Raw genomic sequence first — 16,899 nt, 5'->3', positions numbered from 1 at the left:
TAATTCACTCTTCAATGATTCCACACTGTTTTCCTTGTCTCTTGTTTTTCAAGCCAGTTTATTTGTACCCATAGGTCTTTTTATTTATTGTTTCCGGTCCAAGAACAGCTGTTTACATTCCAACACATCTAAAAAAAACTCCTTTATCTCGGTTATCTAGATTATTACTGCCAAAATATTCATAATTGTTCCTTGATTTTAATAGAAGACAGTGATGGGTAAGATTGTGCAACACAGAATACATGAACAATGGCATTGGTAACATTTATAGCAGCAGAAAAACGACTCTTTCAGTCTGGTTCAATGCATAGCCCCCCCTCAGGTTCCTTGTGCCGGGAGCCTCTCTCAGCCCTTTGAAATTGCTCTGCTGAACATTGTCAAGACATGATTCTCACTCATGTTCCGAAACACTGCTAAAACCATTGTGTGAGAACTATTATTTGGTGTGTAAGCCATCAGCATGTTGTTGAATTTTGATGTGTTGACAAATGGTAACAATTGGACAGTGGATCTCAGCAATTAAAGCAATAATCCTATAACCCCATTATATGACACTGCAGATTATGTTGGTAAATGTCATGTAGTTAGGTAGTTAGGTAGATATGTACTTTATTGTCATTGCATAGTCCTACACAATGCAATTCTGTTTTTAAAGTACTAGTTTAAAATAATTAAGTTAAAATAGTAGGAGAAAATGCCCTCAGGCCTGTAAATAATTGTCCATAATGTGCAAAACAGTTAAGGATGGATGGTCCGGTTCAGCAGCTCAGAAGTCCATTCACAGCCCTGGTAACTAAGTTATTCCTCAGGCCATTTGTCTGTGTCTTTATGGCCGTCAGCCTGCCTGAAGGAAGACTGTCAAAGAGGGTGTGTGGAGTCTCCTCTGATGTTTTCCGCTCTCCTCAGAAGGCGGCCGGAGTAAATCTCCTCCATCCTGTGTTACTACAGTGGTCATCAGTAATGATGTTTCCATAAATCATGTTTTCGTAACATGTTAACAGCAAGTTATTGAATCAAACACATATTTTTAAGGTAGAAACCTAGTTGCTCAGTATTTGAACAGCAAGCTTCTTCTTTGGGGAGGGCCTGTCTATTGCTTGACCAGCACATAATTGAATTACCATCCGACTGTCGCGTTCTCACCCGAGGACCATCTGTCATAATCCAGTCTCCTGCGGGGCAGCGAGCACCTTAGACCGATCTCAAGTGAGCTGGAGGGAGAGACAGTGTGGCCTCTAAAATTGACTGAGTAAACACACTAAGACCGCTCCCTTGTCTTGACAGGTGAACAACTACAGTCTGGAGGAGGTGTCTCACGAAGAGGCAGTGGCCATTTTGAAGAACACGTCGGACGTGGTGTACCTTAAGGTGGGGAAACCCACCAATGTCTACCTATCAGATCCCTATGGGCCTCCTGATATCACACACTGTAAGTCCTTGTCTCTTGGATTTGTCAGTTGACTTCATCTTTCTTTAAACCATGCAGCCAGACTAAAGATAGTTATTCTGTGAATGTAAAAAAAGCATATGGGACTTGTGAGGTTTGAGATTGAGAGGCTCCAGTTTCAGCAACACAATCCCTCCTACTATAATCTTACACATTTGTTGTGGTGCACTTAATCTGTGCATGAGATTATATAGAATCCGTAGGGCCATAAGCCTTCTGGTTTACGTTCCTATCGTAGTTTGAAAAGGCTTTGGTTGCCAAAAAAGGTGCAACAAATTGACAAAAAATCACTTTTATTTTCTGTCGGAGACAATGCAGAGGTTAGTCATAAAAAGTTTAGTTATATTTATAGTTTCTTAACTCAATTCTAGTCTATATTCTTGTTGCTCATTGGACTGTAAAGAGTGTACAGCAATCAGATAATGCATCTTTCTGCGTTCTACACTAGGGCTGTCACCTTTTCCAAAAATCATTAAATATTACATGACATGCGGTCCCTCTCGAAGATATTTGGATATGCCCCACATCATCTATGGTGGAGAACCTGAAGTACTTCCACAGATGCTTTGGCGTTGTGAACGTCTACTCATAGTAAAACTTTAGGCACTTTAGGTTCAGAAGTTAACCCTAGTTCTGATTTAAAGTGGACTGAAAGCAGAAACAGAAATCCAAATGTTTGGATACATTCCAGGAAAAAGGTGACAGCCTTATTCTACACAAAGAAGCCTCAAAACAAACACCGATGGCACGATGTAGCCGAGGGATTAAAAGATAGGGATAGAAATATCACCGGAGGATAATTGTGGTTTATGGATTTATTTTCAAACAAATTCTCCTTGCTGTTGTGAAATGTATCACTTAAAGCAAGAAATAACAGTCAGCAGTCGGACTTGGATGGTTCACTTTGCTCTTAACTATCTTGAGTTAAGATTAAGATAAGGTGAAGCTGGGACACTAGGACTTATGTTTTTTTCATTCAAATGTTTGTTATTACGTAAAAAAAGTTCAAAACTGAATTTAAAGTATAATCAAAGTATACAATCTTAAAGTCATGCAGAAATATTTTCTTGGCATCACTAGAAATGTGTCGGGTAGTTTATCTATTTCTGCAGCTGCTGTTCTCAATTAACTTTTTCTCACTCTCCTCCCCCCCACAGCTTTCTCTCCAGCCATGGAAAATCATATCTCTTCCCCCATCAACAGTGGCACTCTGGAGTACAAGTCCGGCCTCCCCCCCATCTCCCCCGGGAGTTATTCCCCCCTCCCCAAGCACTTACTAGGGGAAGAGGATATAAACAGGTTGGATGGTTTTTCCTTCTTACGGTAATTACCTCCCTTCCTCTCAGACGACTAGAGCTGCAGGTAGAAGCTTTGTCCACCCTGCTCCTCGTGTCTCTACCCCCACCCACCCTTATCTTGTCTGATATGTGTTTGCGTGGACGATGCAGAAAGCATTCCATACTTGATGGGGAGTCGTGATGCGATTTGAACAGATCTCTGGCTCACCTGTTATTTATGTAAGACCCCGTTAATCCCCATAGTCTGTGTCAGACGTGCAGTGTTTTTCAAAGACGGCCTCAGTGAGAGAGAGGTAATGAAACAATCACAATACACCCATAAGATTTGCTTAAATAATTATAAAATAGCTATTTGAAAAACACTGGTGTGCTGTAGTCCTGTTGTATTTGTCTTTTTTGGAGTTTCCTTTGATGTCTTTGTCACACGTACCTGCTCGAGCGTCAACCTATGGCTTTATAATCAAACATAACAAAGGGATTCCTGCTTCTCACCAAATGTCAGCTGGAAATGACTCCAACTTGTGAGGAGCAGGAGGAGGATACGCAGTATAGATGAGGGATGAATAAGTGTAGTTTTTTTTATAAACTTCGGCCTGTGGGAGCTCCGTGGAGCAAGTCACTTAGAATGGAAGCAACAGCTGAATGGAAAGACAGCTGCTCTTCTTCTGTCTGCAGAGCGAAATCAGAGTTAGCAGAAGAATTTTGAACCTTTGATTCCGTTACCCCTCCTTTAACTCTTTCACGAGACGAGGAAAACTGTATGTTGTAAGACTTTTATGGATAATAAGTGATAATCTAGTGTATCATCACTCGTGTACATCGTCATATGTATCGTATCTCCTATATTTTTGCCCATACGCAGCCCTAATGGATGGATGGTTGGTGTTTTGATCATGTCTCACAGCTGCTCTCGGTCCACACAGTGCAGAGCTTAACATGTCTTACAGGTCTGAATCACAGCCAAACATGAGCGGCTCCCCCACCTCAGCTACCCTAACACCCTAATCCCAGAGCAAGCTGCCATCAGGCTTGGGGGTAAAATAGGACACATTTGCTATCATGTCAGATCTCTTAAGAGTAAAGCTTTTGTTTGTTTGCCCAGCAAATGATTTCACAGGCCCACGTCCCTCCCGCCGCTTCTCACACGTTTCCCCGAGTGGCACTCGGCTTGTCTATTTATTGGCGATAATGCGTCACGATGCGTTGGACGAACGGCGAAATGAAAGCAGATTCTCAGGAAGCACAAGGCGCGACGTGTTAGGAAGTCACAGTAAGCAAACGAGAACATGTGACTTTTATTTTGCTGTCGTTCTGTTCCACACCGGCGCGGGAACAGCGCGGCACAAACGATAACAAAAGCTCATTTCAGAGGATAACTGAAGGACACCAGTGTTAAGCTTTGTTGAGTGAAGGATTAGTTCTTCCATTCTCTTTGGAGATAAGAGGTTTAGAGTCTGCGCTTGCCCAAGGTGCATCCCCAACAGCCTCTGAGATTACCAAGCTAAAGTGTAATGTTCTGCACAGACGGAGAGTTAGAACAACGCTGTGTGAATGCTGTGAGTTGGTTATTTCTAAATTTTCAAAATGTAGGTTTGGTGCATCAGCAGGAGCAAAATGATTCAGAGGCTGCTTCAGAAAAAACTCCTTTCCTTTCCTCACGAGTGCTTTGTGTCTCATGTCATTTTGGAGCCAAGCGTCTCATTTATGGATTGATCCACTGTGCTGTACTGAGGATCATTGCCACATTTTTTTTTATTATTATCCTTTGAAACAGCTTTGTGTTCTTTTTTTCTTTGACACCAATATTTAAAAAGAGTAGTAAAACCTTTTGGTGTGGTCTCACAAAACCACACATGGTTAGGGCTTCACACTACAGTCGAGCCATTCACCTATCCTTATACACATTCATATATCACATAATATACGTGCTGCACTTTTTCTGTCACACCCAGCACATCCGCCAGAAACCATTTGAGATTTAGTGTTTTGCTCCAGGCCACATCCACATGCAGACGAGAAGAGCTATGGATTGAAAACAACCCATTCTACCCACTGATCCACAGCCGCTATGGTTTTTCCACATAGTGTTGCAAACAGGTTTTCACCTCCAATACTTGTAAACGACATCTCTCTTTGTGATGATGTTCAAATATGAACATAGTCTAAGAGGAAAACACCGTGTATTCCTCCTGAGACCTGACTCAGAGAAGTTTTTGTGAGGCAGGGTTGAAAATTGGCAGCAGCAGCTGTGCGAACACTGCGTTCAAGTCTAATGAATAAAAGAAAAGCAGGTCAGCTGTGCGGTCTATGTCCTTCTCAAGGTCACCGCGTTAGGTCTGATGAGGACTGACTGGCTGCCTCGGCTCAGCTTAATGCAGTATGAATGATTCAGCAAGAGAGACAAAGCCAACTGTCCGGTCCTGTCCCGCTCCCTCACCTCGCCACTGGGCTGTGATTGAGTCTCAGTACGTGCTCTGGGTGTTGATATCGAGGCAGAATCACGGCCCGGATTAAAAGGTTTGTGTTTCGCTGAGGCGGTAGCGCGCTCCTCGTTGCCGCGTGAGAGGATGACTTCATTCTGTGCCGGAGTCGGAACCCGTACGTTCTCCCATCGCACTGCCGCGTGGATTAGTCATGTTGAAAAGATGCAGGGCGGCTCATATCAGCAGATGCAGCGGAGGGTGAAGTCTGTGGAAGGTGCCATTTCTGGAGATGCGTCACTGCAAGGGAAAGGCCATGATGTGTGAAACAGTGGAGCTGTTATTGTGGCGACGATGATGACGATGACGATGATGATGATGATAGCGGTGGCCAGTTTTAGGTTCTCATTTCCCTCTTTAGCTACAGTCGGCGAGAAGTTCTCACGTTTGATTAAGACGCAAATGCACAACAGTTGGTCAAAGAGGGAGAGACGAGTTTGGTGTCGTACATTCAGAGCAGGCCAAACAGTGACATCATTACACACTGATCCCAGTCCATGTGACACTGTTCACGCCTGTGTGCATGTGTAACTCAGACCTACACGCTGGCTACACATCCATCTCCTCTAATCTTGTACGACATCACATCACACTCTGAGGACCTGACATCCACCTACTGTACGTTCATCCGTCACACTTGCCGCGACCGCTTGTGATCAGATCCCGCACACTTTGACATGCCCTGACGCTGAAAGACGTGTGTTTTCTTGTCTGTTGTCTGGTTTTGTTGCACGTCTTCCAAGTGTTTCCTTGATCTTGTGTCGTCTTGTCCTCCAAAAAGCAGCATTTCATGAAGACAGACTTTAACCAGTGGTCGGTTCTCAACAGTTTTACTTTTTCCCACCCTGTCAGAAATCCTTCGCTAGACGACGGGGAGGGTCACAGGTTTGATTCCCAGCACTTCCAGTTGAGGTGAGACGGTGACGGCGCTCCGCCGTGCACTGCATGCTCCTGCATGTTTGTAACTGCATGCTTTGTTTTTTTTTTCTTCTTAAGAATCGAGGAACATTGACATTTGTAGTGAGAGACCGATCTAACGCTCAGCTGATTAATCAGGCAGATATCTACTGTATCTGGCATTTTGAGTCAATCAGCATCTGCTGATTAACAAAAACAGCCTGCAGGTATTTATTCAAGTATTTTTTGAACTAATAGAGTTAAAAGAATAAGTCGAGTTAATTAGTTCCTTCAGTAAAAGTAAAGTTTTTTTGCCTGAAACTTTTGGTGTATTTATTTTTGTTATGTGTTGCATGCCCAAATAATATGATGGTATTTTAAACTTTATGTTATTCTAAAACAACATGATGAAAAACAGATTCCTCGTTGTCTCCACTAACATCACAGACTCCACTGCCTGTTGCTGCTCCACTCTTACAGATGCTCGAATCACTTCAATGGCTTTATGAGTCGCAACCATATTATTATTTTATAATTATAATATGTCAATTAATTTCCCCTTAAGATGTAAAACATGACAGCTCTCTGACATTAGTGTTTTCACCACTACGGATATATATTTTTTTCTCCCCCTATTTCTGTCGCCATTATGCCTCATTGGCCCCATTCAGACCTGGTGTTAACAGGGTTAGGGTTAGGCTTAGGGCTAATTCTAAATGAGAAAAGTTCCTGCGGTAGAAAAGGGCTATACTATTTATACAGTCGATGTCTTTGTGGCCACCGCTACAAATTCAAACTTCAATCTATCCACTGGCGACCAGATCAGATCTAAATGGGGCCATTGTCGTCCCCGATTATCCCAGCCCCGTCCCTCCTCACCTCTGTCCGCAGCCACTAACCTCTCTGCTCTTGTCTCTCACTCCACTGTAGGCCTCCTGAGCCAGTTTACAGCACTGTGAACAAACTATGTGACAAAGCACCCTCCCCCCGACACTATTCCCCAGTGGAGTGCGACAAAAGCCTCCTCCACTCCGTCCCCTTCCCAAACTATCACTTAAGCCTGTTCCCTGAGTCGGACTTCACCAGGTACTTTTCACCACCACCACCACCACCACCACCACCATCACCACCTCTCTCTCTCTCTCTTAGCACTCCACCACTGTGTCCCCATGATCCTGATTCTGTGTCAATGGCATGTCGTGTTACCATACTTTTTCCTTTTTGCGCGCACCTGTCATGCACTCAAGTCGCTTGCCCCACCCCCTCCCGCCCTCAAGTCCAAAAGTCTGAATCCGACTCAAACCAGACTTCAAATACACGTACGTAAACATGTCAAAGTCGGAATAACACAACTCTCTGGCTTTGACCTAGAAATAAAAGAAGAAGCCGGTTCCACAGAAGACAAAGAGAACAGGGAGAAAAACACTGCCAAACCCAGACTAGTGCATTTAAAGAGTTAAATATTTTGAAGTTACGCAGAATTGTTTTGGTCTATGCGTAATACATCAATCTAAAACAAGTCCACAGGGGGGCGTAGTGCCACCCAGCATTGTTAAAGGCAGTTACACTTCATTCCCTTCAAGGACAGCAGTCCATTTACAGTTGACTCGAGCTACAACCGCAGCTCTGTTCAACTGTGAGTGTAAACGTAGCGACTGTCTTTTGTGTTGTTCCGCTCTCAGGACTCTTATCTTCCGCCAACACGTTTTCCTCTTGAATCAAAGTCGAGCTCACACACCATAAACGGAGGAACATGTTAAGACGCCGTGCTTGCCCCCGTTGCTGTCGGTTGTTAATTTGAGTTCCATTCCCTGCGATTAAGAAAGAATGTCATTTACTTGAAATGAGGGGTAATGTGCTTCGTTTCTATCTACCACCAACCATAAGGTGCTTTCCATTCAGGTCAATCTGCTTCTGCCAGCTGCTGTGAACACAACAGTAATATGTTTGCATTAATGCAGGGTGGTCGCAGGGGTTTTCTGTGTGGAGCGTGTCAACACACTTGTTTTTCTGCTTGTAAAATTTAAGCAAACTTTTGCAAAGATTTGCGTTTTCGTCTCCACTGGATAAGAATAAAAAACGAGTCTTAAGCTCATATTTACTGTGACTGATCCAATACAGAAGGAATCACAGCTCTGGGACTGAGGGCACCCAAAGGTGCACCGGTCGTTCATGTGTATTGACAGATTTAAGACTGAGTCATTCAGCAGCCGAGCTGAGCTCTGAGTGATGCTGAACTGTGGCAACAAAATGTCTTCTATGAATAATGGAGGGTTGTTTTTTGTTTTTTAGTTTAATACAAACATTGATTTAGATCCTGGTTTCTCTGGTTTTATTCGCGGCTTTTGTCTGATACTATTTTATTTTTAAGATTAAGATGACGTCTGGCCTTTCTGTATTATTTAATAATAGATAACCACACAGTAAACAGCTTGCAAACCTGCTCGTATATGGCACTAATTGGCAGGTGGAGTTCATGTGTCTCCACGGTAGTTATTTTATAACTTCAATCACATGGTTGATTATTTTTTCCATCTGCTCGAGTGACAGTGAATCACGGTCCAGTCTGTTCAGTAGTGATGTAAGAGAGCTTTATAATTGCAAGTAACCAGTGATCGGTTAAGAAAACACTGAAGTGTCCACTCTTGTGAATCTGTATGATCACATTGTTGCCCGTTCATCTTTAATGTGACGATGTTTCGTCCCAGCTGTGGATCAGTCCATCACTGCAGTTAAAGCTGCAGTCCTTACTGTACGAGGTGTTTGTGGGATACTAGATGGAGTTGGGTCAAAATATCAATTTGGTGATATATCGTCGTCCTTCCTGGTACAATATGATAACTCCAGGGCAAATATCAATGTTTTAATAATTAACAAATGAAGGCGCTAAAAGTAAACACTCACCGGGCATTGCTACTTCATGTCTCCTGTTACCTGGTGGAGGAAGAGGGAGTTTACGTTAAGAGATGCCCGATCCACGTTCAATACATAGACTTTATGGTTCTCTATGTTGTGATAACCTGTTTTGTTTTCTTTACTCGGACTAATATCTTGATGTGTCTCAATATAATTGTAATTGCGATATATGGATTATCACCGAATCATTGTACCGTGATTTTATTAAGTACCCAGTGATTCCCAACCCTAACACTGGAAGACTCTTTCTTAGATTTGCTGTCCTGACTCCTCACACTGAGAGACTCAGTACAGACTTCAGACTATCAGTGATAGCTGTTTAACTCAGATTCTGACAAAGACAGCAACTTAAACTATGTTGTTTTTCGCTTGTTATGACTTGTTATAATCTTTTTTTTAGAATGTACCTTGATCATTCATTCTCTGTAAGTTGATAAGTTCACTTTCACCTCAGGTGGATGTCGGTTCGATAAGTGATATATTATTTACAATATCAATCTTGCGTATGCTGTGTGTGAAAGAGATTCTCAGAGAAGTGTGTCTTCCTTCAGCTCCTCTGTAGTTTTTTAAATCTGAAATGAAACCAGACCTCTGCCTTTAGGCTCGGTGGTGCCTTTAGTGGACGAGCTCCTGCCTTTTTTTTTTGCTGTATTTCCAACTTCTCTATTATCACGTGTGGCCAGATGAGAAAAGACATGAGTTTAAAGATCTAACCTGCCATTTTTTAGTATGGGCTCATTTAAATAAATATCGACTCAAATCATAAAAACAAAATCCATTTTTAATTCCTACAGTCCTTGGAAGCAGTAAATGTGTGTTTCCTTATGAATGATCATAGACTATAACACACATGGACACATGGAGACACGGTAGTTCTCTCCACATACGTTCTCTGTTGCTCTTTCCATGAACTGCTCCTTTATCTGTGCTGCTGCAGCTTTCTCCTGCATTTGCCTCTTATCCATTTATGAATAAGACAAAATGTGGGTTCATCAGAACTGGGGTAATGTGTAACCAGAAAGTGCAAGGACAGTTGACAGAGGGAGGATTGTAATCATAATTATCCTAATTATCTGTGTTCCATTAGAGTAGCACGAATCTGTTTGCAAATACAAACGTACGTAGTTCGAAGGGCTGTTTTCAAGGTTGGAGTTCCCAGAGTTCAGAATGTCGTGAGTTGCTATTTAATTGTTAAAAACACCAAGTTTATTAAATCCAGAAACGATGAATGGCTCTTTAATCAGTGGTGAATAGCGGGCTTGTTTTTGTTGAGAGCTGCTGCGATGCTACGTGAGTCACTGAAGCAGAAGATACAAACGCCACAGCTTCATTCTACAAAGCCTCAAGGACAGTGGGCCTCGTTCACCAGAGATTCTTAAGAAACTATTTCTTCTTACACAGCTTTTGTTTTTGCTGAAATTCTGACGTACATAAATGTTTTCTTATCAAGGATTTGTCCTTGTCTCTCTCCTGTAGTTCACACTTTTACCAGCAGATGGCAGTGTTTCTTTAATAATGATGATCCTACTCCTGAGGAGTTTTAAATACATGATAAAAAACTATGGTTAGGTAAAAGAAATCTTTTGATTTCTATGTTTGGTTTTATTCAATATTATTAGGTGTTTGACAACTGAAAGAATCACCACTGTCACATCCTTCATTGTTTCTCTATGTACACCACATACTATACTAATTCTAATTCACCACATATGTTCATTTTAGGTGCAAGGAGTCAAATCTTAAAGTTGGAGGCTGTTGTCTGTATGTTTTTTTGTTGTTTGTTGAGTGAAAATGCTTCTATAACCACATAGATATCATTTGGTGTGTTTGTACACACCCCAAAAATTGATCCTGGCATGTGTGTGAGAGACAGAGGGAATCAGAAAGAGAAAGTGTGCGTGACTGTGAGCACACAATGAGCTTCCTTTTCTGAATTGGGGACAAGTGATCCTAAGTAGAGCACCATCCCCCTATGGAGCTCCACCAGGAGCCTGCGTTGTCTGAGCAAAGCATCACTCCGGCTTCCATCAACCTTACAGCAGCTGCTGCAGCCGCTGCCGTCATCGTCGTCGTCCATCTCTGTGTCCTCCACCACCTGAGCTGAATATGCTGAGACCCTCCGACTCCCCCGAGCTGATGTACTATCTCAACTGTTTGTACAGGGAGCCCCGGAAGGTCGTGCTCCACAAAGGCTCCACGGGCCTCGGCTTTAATATTGTGGGTGGCGAGGATGGCGAGGGAATCTTCGTGTCTTTCATCCTGGCGGGAGGCCCCGCCGACCTGAGCGGAGAGCTGCGGAGAGGCGACCAGATTTTATCGGTGAGTGCACACGAGCTACTTCAAGACACACACACACACACACATGCAAGTCTGGAGAAATGTAGGATATAATGACATACCTTTGTACTTTATGATGTCTTTTTTTATTAGAATTTAGGAACCTGAAAAGGTCTAAAATGTAATTCCAGGCTGGTTTCACCACCATAAGAACAGATCCTACTTAAAACAGTGCACCTGCATGTTTCCAGCACAGCAACAGAGAGTATAATAGTCCTACTGGCCTGGATTCATTTCCAGATCTGATAATCTGGTTATTTTTTGTTAATCCCTGCACAGAGTCGCCTCACATCTGTGTTTCTTATTGTGTTCCATTAAATCTAAACCTCACTGCAATAATTTTAGTTTTAAACCTTCAGTGGTTGTAAGGTAATGAAGATAATTATGGTCAGACTTCATCAGTTGCTTGCAGCTTTTAGCAATCAATGCAATAGATTATGAACCAAAATTAACGTTATTATTATACATACCTATAAATTACAGGTAGAGCTAAAGATAGTTCTTTATACCTAACTAGAATATCAACTGTGTGCTCTAACCTGCACCATAGTCCCATGTATTCCCTCTCTAAAAAATAACAATGAGTCCTGCACACCTGAAACTATTTCATTCATCATTTAGTCGGCATTTTCCATGAAGATACTATATGCTGTATTCTGCTTCATTAAATATGCTTATCTGGTGAATTGAGTAACATAACTGAGACATTGTGTGCTATTATACATGTAAAGACAGACAAACTCAACAATCATCTGTCTGAAAAGTAATGACCCCAGACGTTCTCAGAGGGATGCGTAGTAAAGCAGTTTGTTCACAAACAATACGAGTCATCCTTTGTGAGGCACACAGTGAAATTAGTTTGTCACAAATTGTCATTTAAAAGCAATAAAGTCTTCTGAGAGTTTTACCCCAGCTCTTCCTCTGCCAGATAAATCAATTTATTTAAAAATGTAAAGTTATGTGATATGATTGTACCTACAGTTAATATTAGATTGGAGAGCTGGTTTATAATTTATCTTTATTAATCCCCCTTAGGGGAAATTATTCTCTGCATTTGACCCTTCCTAGAATTAGGAGCAGTGGTCTGCCACACTGAGTAGCGCCCGGGGAGCAATGGGGGTTGAGTACCTTGCTCAGGGGTACCCTAGCCCTTTCGACCTGGTGGGGACTTGAACCGGCGACCTTCCGGTTACAAGCCAAGTTCCCTTTCCACTTGGCCACAGGCTGCCCTGCTCTTTAAGTATTGTCCAAATTTCATCCAATCTAGTTTTTATGCTCCAATTCACTCAGTGGACAATATTGGCATTATACACGATATTGTTATCATATTATCTCCTTAAAAATGTCGCCCTGTCATGAATATTTCCCTTTTTTCAAATGATGTCCCAGTTACAGAACAGAATGTTCCTGGTTTGAAGAGAACAGAGTGAACAGAGTGACATTATAAAACATGCAGTGTGTGTGTGTGTGTGTTTAAGGTAGAGCAGGTGCTCTTCGTCATTTTGAAGCGAGTCCAACAAACAAAACAAAAAAAATAATGACAAACGCTGATGTAAAAGCTGATGTCAGTGATGTTTTGGCAAACATCATCGTCTGCTCTCCCTCCTTCATACATCACGCCGTGAGCTCTGACAAACAGCCTAACCTTTACGAGCGCAGAGGAACAACATGGGTGTCGTGTGACGAGTGACACAAACATTGGCTGACGACTGCGTGGCTGAGATAATGAACGGTAGCTGGGGAGGAAGTTATTGTTCCGCGTCATTACTGCTAATTGTAGCAATTTGGCTTTCCAGCAAATAGCATCGTCTCGTGGCATGTTGGTGTTACGGTGCTGCAGAGAATCCAATCAGCGTGGGACTCTGTGGCTGAAACCCCGGTGAAAGCAGGCAGTTAACATTCTGAGTGGCCTGGATTTGAAGTCTAACAATAACTTGACCTGTCTTTTCCCACGTATTGAGCACACACACACACTCCTCACTCCCTACACCAAAATGTTCTTCTCCAATGGGGCTCTACTTTGCACCTTGGTCTGCTGGACGTTTTTTCTCGCGTGGTGTCAAAATTTCTCTGTTGTTGTGGAGTATGTACAGGCCTTTTAGAGGTAACTGTAAAAACGTGGTGCCGTTCCGTGTGTGGCGTGTGGCAGCTGAAACCGAAACATCCTTGGATTTCCCTCTCTTGAGGTCACCATTTTAAATGCGAGTTAAATTGAGCCTGTCCATCTGAGGTTTTGTGGAAGCCGATCTGGTTCCTGCTCATGGGATATAAGAGGGGAACGCTCGCTTTTTCTACTGTAATGAGAGATACAGAGCACACAACATCGTTAAGGTTTACTCTGTTCCTCAGTGACATGGCTCAGGGTCTCTTTTCTACCATTCCACTACGCTTTATCCAGTCAGGCACTAGAAATCCACAAAGGGACGGTCCTCTCTGACCACAAGGATATGAATAAATGCTCATCCTCACCAAATATGTTCTCTAAGGTGACTTAAGGAGGCAGCAACAGATTGGGAAGTTTGCCAAAATAAGATATCACAGACAGTAGCTCGTACTACATTGCCCGTCTTCCATTTTTATGTCACAGATGAATCAGACAAGCTGCAGAAAATAATGGTCACTATAACGTTATGGTGTTTCCTCGTGGCCTGAAATGTATTTTTATAGAGCATCTGACCTTTGGGCTTTCAGACATAAACTGTCATTACGTCCAAGTTGAATTTTGACCTCCTTAACCACCAAGGTCATTGTGAACATTAGCACCAATGGACAGGTGACCTGAAAATTGACCTTGGTGTGTGAGGTCACTGCGCTGTATCAAATAACGCCTCAAATTCCATGAACAATAACCCCTGTATATTTTTCCACATTGTTAAAACAGGTAAATGGGATTGACCTGCGAGGAGCCACGCATGAACAGGCAGCAGCCGCGCTGAAAGGAGCGGGACAGGTGGTCACCATCATCGCCCAGTACAGACCAGAGGGTGAGTCTGAGCACACAAAGAGCCATGTGGTTTAAATGCTCTGGTAAACACACAAATGTGTGCAGGATAAACAGGAATAGAATGACCCAGGTCTGCTCTACACATAAGAAGGAGTCTGTCATATCCAGGCCAAGTTATGGCTCATGTGTTTTTTTCCATTTCCTATTTAATTTAAGAGTTTCTCTTCCGTTCGACATCCACAACAAAAGCAACACTCAGACCTGTTGGTCCACGCGTAGTAAAGACGGTCAGAAGTGGAAAAGAGAAAAGTGTAGTCGAATAAAATGAACAATTTATGAGAAGTGATGGTTCATGTTCTTTTATGGACAAAAGACAAACAACACAAACAAACCTACAGGGAGACAGTGATGCCTGCATCCTGTAGCCTCTGTGTTATTCCTTGGAATCCGTAGGAAACCCAGCGTTTCCGTTGTAGACCTCACAAGACTTGACTCTAAACAGTGTTATGTGTTAGGAAGATCATTATTTCAGATTTTTAGTGGATCTAATTATTTAGTAATTTTAGTCAGTTATTAAATGTAGTTTCTGGGATGTGCGAAGTTTCTTACCAACGTTTTTTCTCAACCTCATTAGTAATTACGCATTTCAATTCACTTAACAGCATCCTGTTTGTGCGCTTGCTGTATCATTTAGCATGTAAATTGTAATAACCCGTTCAGGGCACGGTCGTGTCAAGTCAAATCCACCAAAGACTTGTCTGTCAATCTTTCTATAAATGAACACGCAGTGGATCAGACAGCTGTGACCAGCGATACGTCTCCTCTGGTTAGGGTCAAGCGCAGTGACACGGTCACAGATCTCTCAATGTCACCGAGGTGTCAAACTCACAAACGGAGAGACCAATGGTGCTTTTTCAGTCTGTGTCTATCAGATGTGAAACAGCATTGGAGTTTTCTGTTAAGTCAGGGATTCTTCCAAGATGAGTGTGCGCACATGTCACATGTGACTGACCGGCCTCTGAACTCCCTGTGGGACTAACAACTGCTTTCTCTTCTTACCCATCAGAACTTGCTCTTTGCTCACCGCGACGGGCCCACTCTCCTGCACCAGGTCTGTGCCATTGGCACCTGTGGCTGCTCTGATCTTTTTTTTTTTATTATTATTATTTCTTTTTTTTAGCATCATTCACTAGGACTCTGCTTAAGTGAAGAGTCACTCAGTGAATGCCATCACAGACAGCCTGTTCACTCCCACTGAAGCACACCTGATCCTTACCTTGTCCCAGCCTGTCTGACTCTCACTCTCCCCCCCCCTCACTGCACTTCAGACCTTTCACCTTTTGTTTCTGTGCTCCCCCAGGTCATGGGCTGTCAAACTCTACCCTTTCTCCCCTGCCCCCCCCTTGGAAGTCTATTTAAAATGTTTGAATGTATGCCATGTTATGTAAAAACGGCATATAAAAATGGCCGTAGTCTTCCGGTTTGAAGTGAAGTAGCATTTAGCCACCAGGGGGCAGACCCACTGGTTGCAAAAAAGAACTCAGTTTGGAGTTAATAGTCTTAGTCACTACTTTTAACTCTTCTTCAATAGAACGTGATATCAATTTTTGTAAACTATGTTCCCATTTAGAGGAAAATAGACACTAGTCTCATGGTTGCAGGTGACATCAGTGAATTCCTCGTTTCCCGAAGCTACACAACAGGAGTTTGTTCCACAACCGGAAGACTACATCCATTTTTATAAAAAAAAAAGTCTCTGGTCATGAGGAGGTTATTGCCAAACAGTTACTCTTGTGTCGTATATCAGTCCCATTTTATTAGCAGCTGTATTCCAACGTAAGTTTCAGGGGAAAAAAAACCCACTACAAACCACACACAGTGAGGTCATTGGATTGCAGTTGGATATTTTACAACCTCCATAAATTAAAACAAAAACCTGCTCTGTGTGCATGGCTGAATACCACCGGGGTTTAAACTCGGCCATATGTCGTCGTCGTCGGCGTCATCTTCTTCTGGAGCCCAAGTGACGGCTCCTGAATGTTAATTTAAGAAGCAGTGGAAGAAGTGGGCAGAAGCGGCTGTGTGCCGTGATGTGTTTCAGCTCAGGTGCTGACGCCTTTGGAGGGTGAATTTAAATGGTGATTGCAGCACAGAGCAAGAGGGAAGTCCCCAGTAGAGCAGACCCCCCCATCTCATTTTGGTTTTGTCCATGTATGCTGTGTCCGGTGAAGGGGGGCGGCCCTCTGAATTGAAGACACAGCTTATGTCGCATTGTCAGGCCTCCAGGATCTCGACGTTGCTGTTGCTAATCATAGCCTCTGTCTTTTCAATTGAGCGATAACCCACCACATAGGTGCAGGATGTGTACAGTTTACAGAACTCAGCAGAGATGAAGATGAAGATTAAACAGCTTATGTTCCCGTCCTTTTATTTACTTTTATTCTCCCGAAAATGTCTCACACATTGCCTGCAGGAGTTTTACGCACACTCACCAGCAGAGAGAGAGAGAGAGAGAGAGAGAGCTGGAACGTGCAGTGTTGTTGTGTTTCCCCCTTTTTTCCCAGTTGCACTTGCCACGGC

The 16,899-nt window shown here is 42.8% G+C and overlaps 1 protein-coding gene across 35 annotated transcripts in view; it reads left to right on the top strand.

Moving 5' to 3' along the window:
* Window positions 1-16,899, top strand: part of dlg2 (discs, large homolog 2 (Drosophila)) — a 153,146-nt gene that overhangs the window by 124,148 nt on the left and 12,099 nt on the right. For 19 of the 35 annotated variants that reach the window (XM_058626678.1, XM_058626680.1, XM_058626689.1 and 16 more), the window contains 7 exons: window positions 1,285-1,429; window positions 2,605-2,770; window positions 6,078-6,137; window positions 7,053-7,208; window positions 11,201-11,357; window positions 14,257-14,359; window positions 15,386-15,430. In XM_058626678.1, the coding sequence (XP_058482661.1) occupies window positions 1,285-1,429; window positions 2,605-2,770; window positions 6,078-6,137; window positions 7,053-7,208; window positions 11,201-11,357; window positions 14,257-14,359; window positions 15,386-15,430 (832 nt within the window). The remainder of the gene's footprint in view (window positions 1-1,284; window positions 1,430-2,604; window positions 2,771-6,077; window positions 6,138-7,052; window positions 7,209-11,200; window positions 11,358-14,256; window positions 14,360-15,385; window positions 15,431-16,899) is intronic. The other 16 variants (XM_058626690.1, XM_058626684.1, XM_058626711.1 and 13 more) reach the window with 7 other exon arrangements.

This window comes from Solea solea, chromosome 4, assembly GCF_958295425.1.
Source record: "Solea solea chromosome 4, fSolSol10.1, whole genome shotgun sequence".
NCBI classification, from domain to species: Eukaryota; Metazoa; Chordata; class Actinopteri; order Pleuronectiformes; family Soleidae; genus Solea; species Solea solea.
The sequence above is the reverse complement of the archived record's forward strand: the minus strand, read 5'-3'. Positions and strand labels throughout refer to the sequence as shown.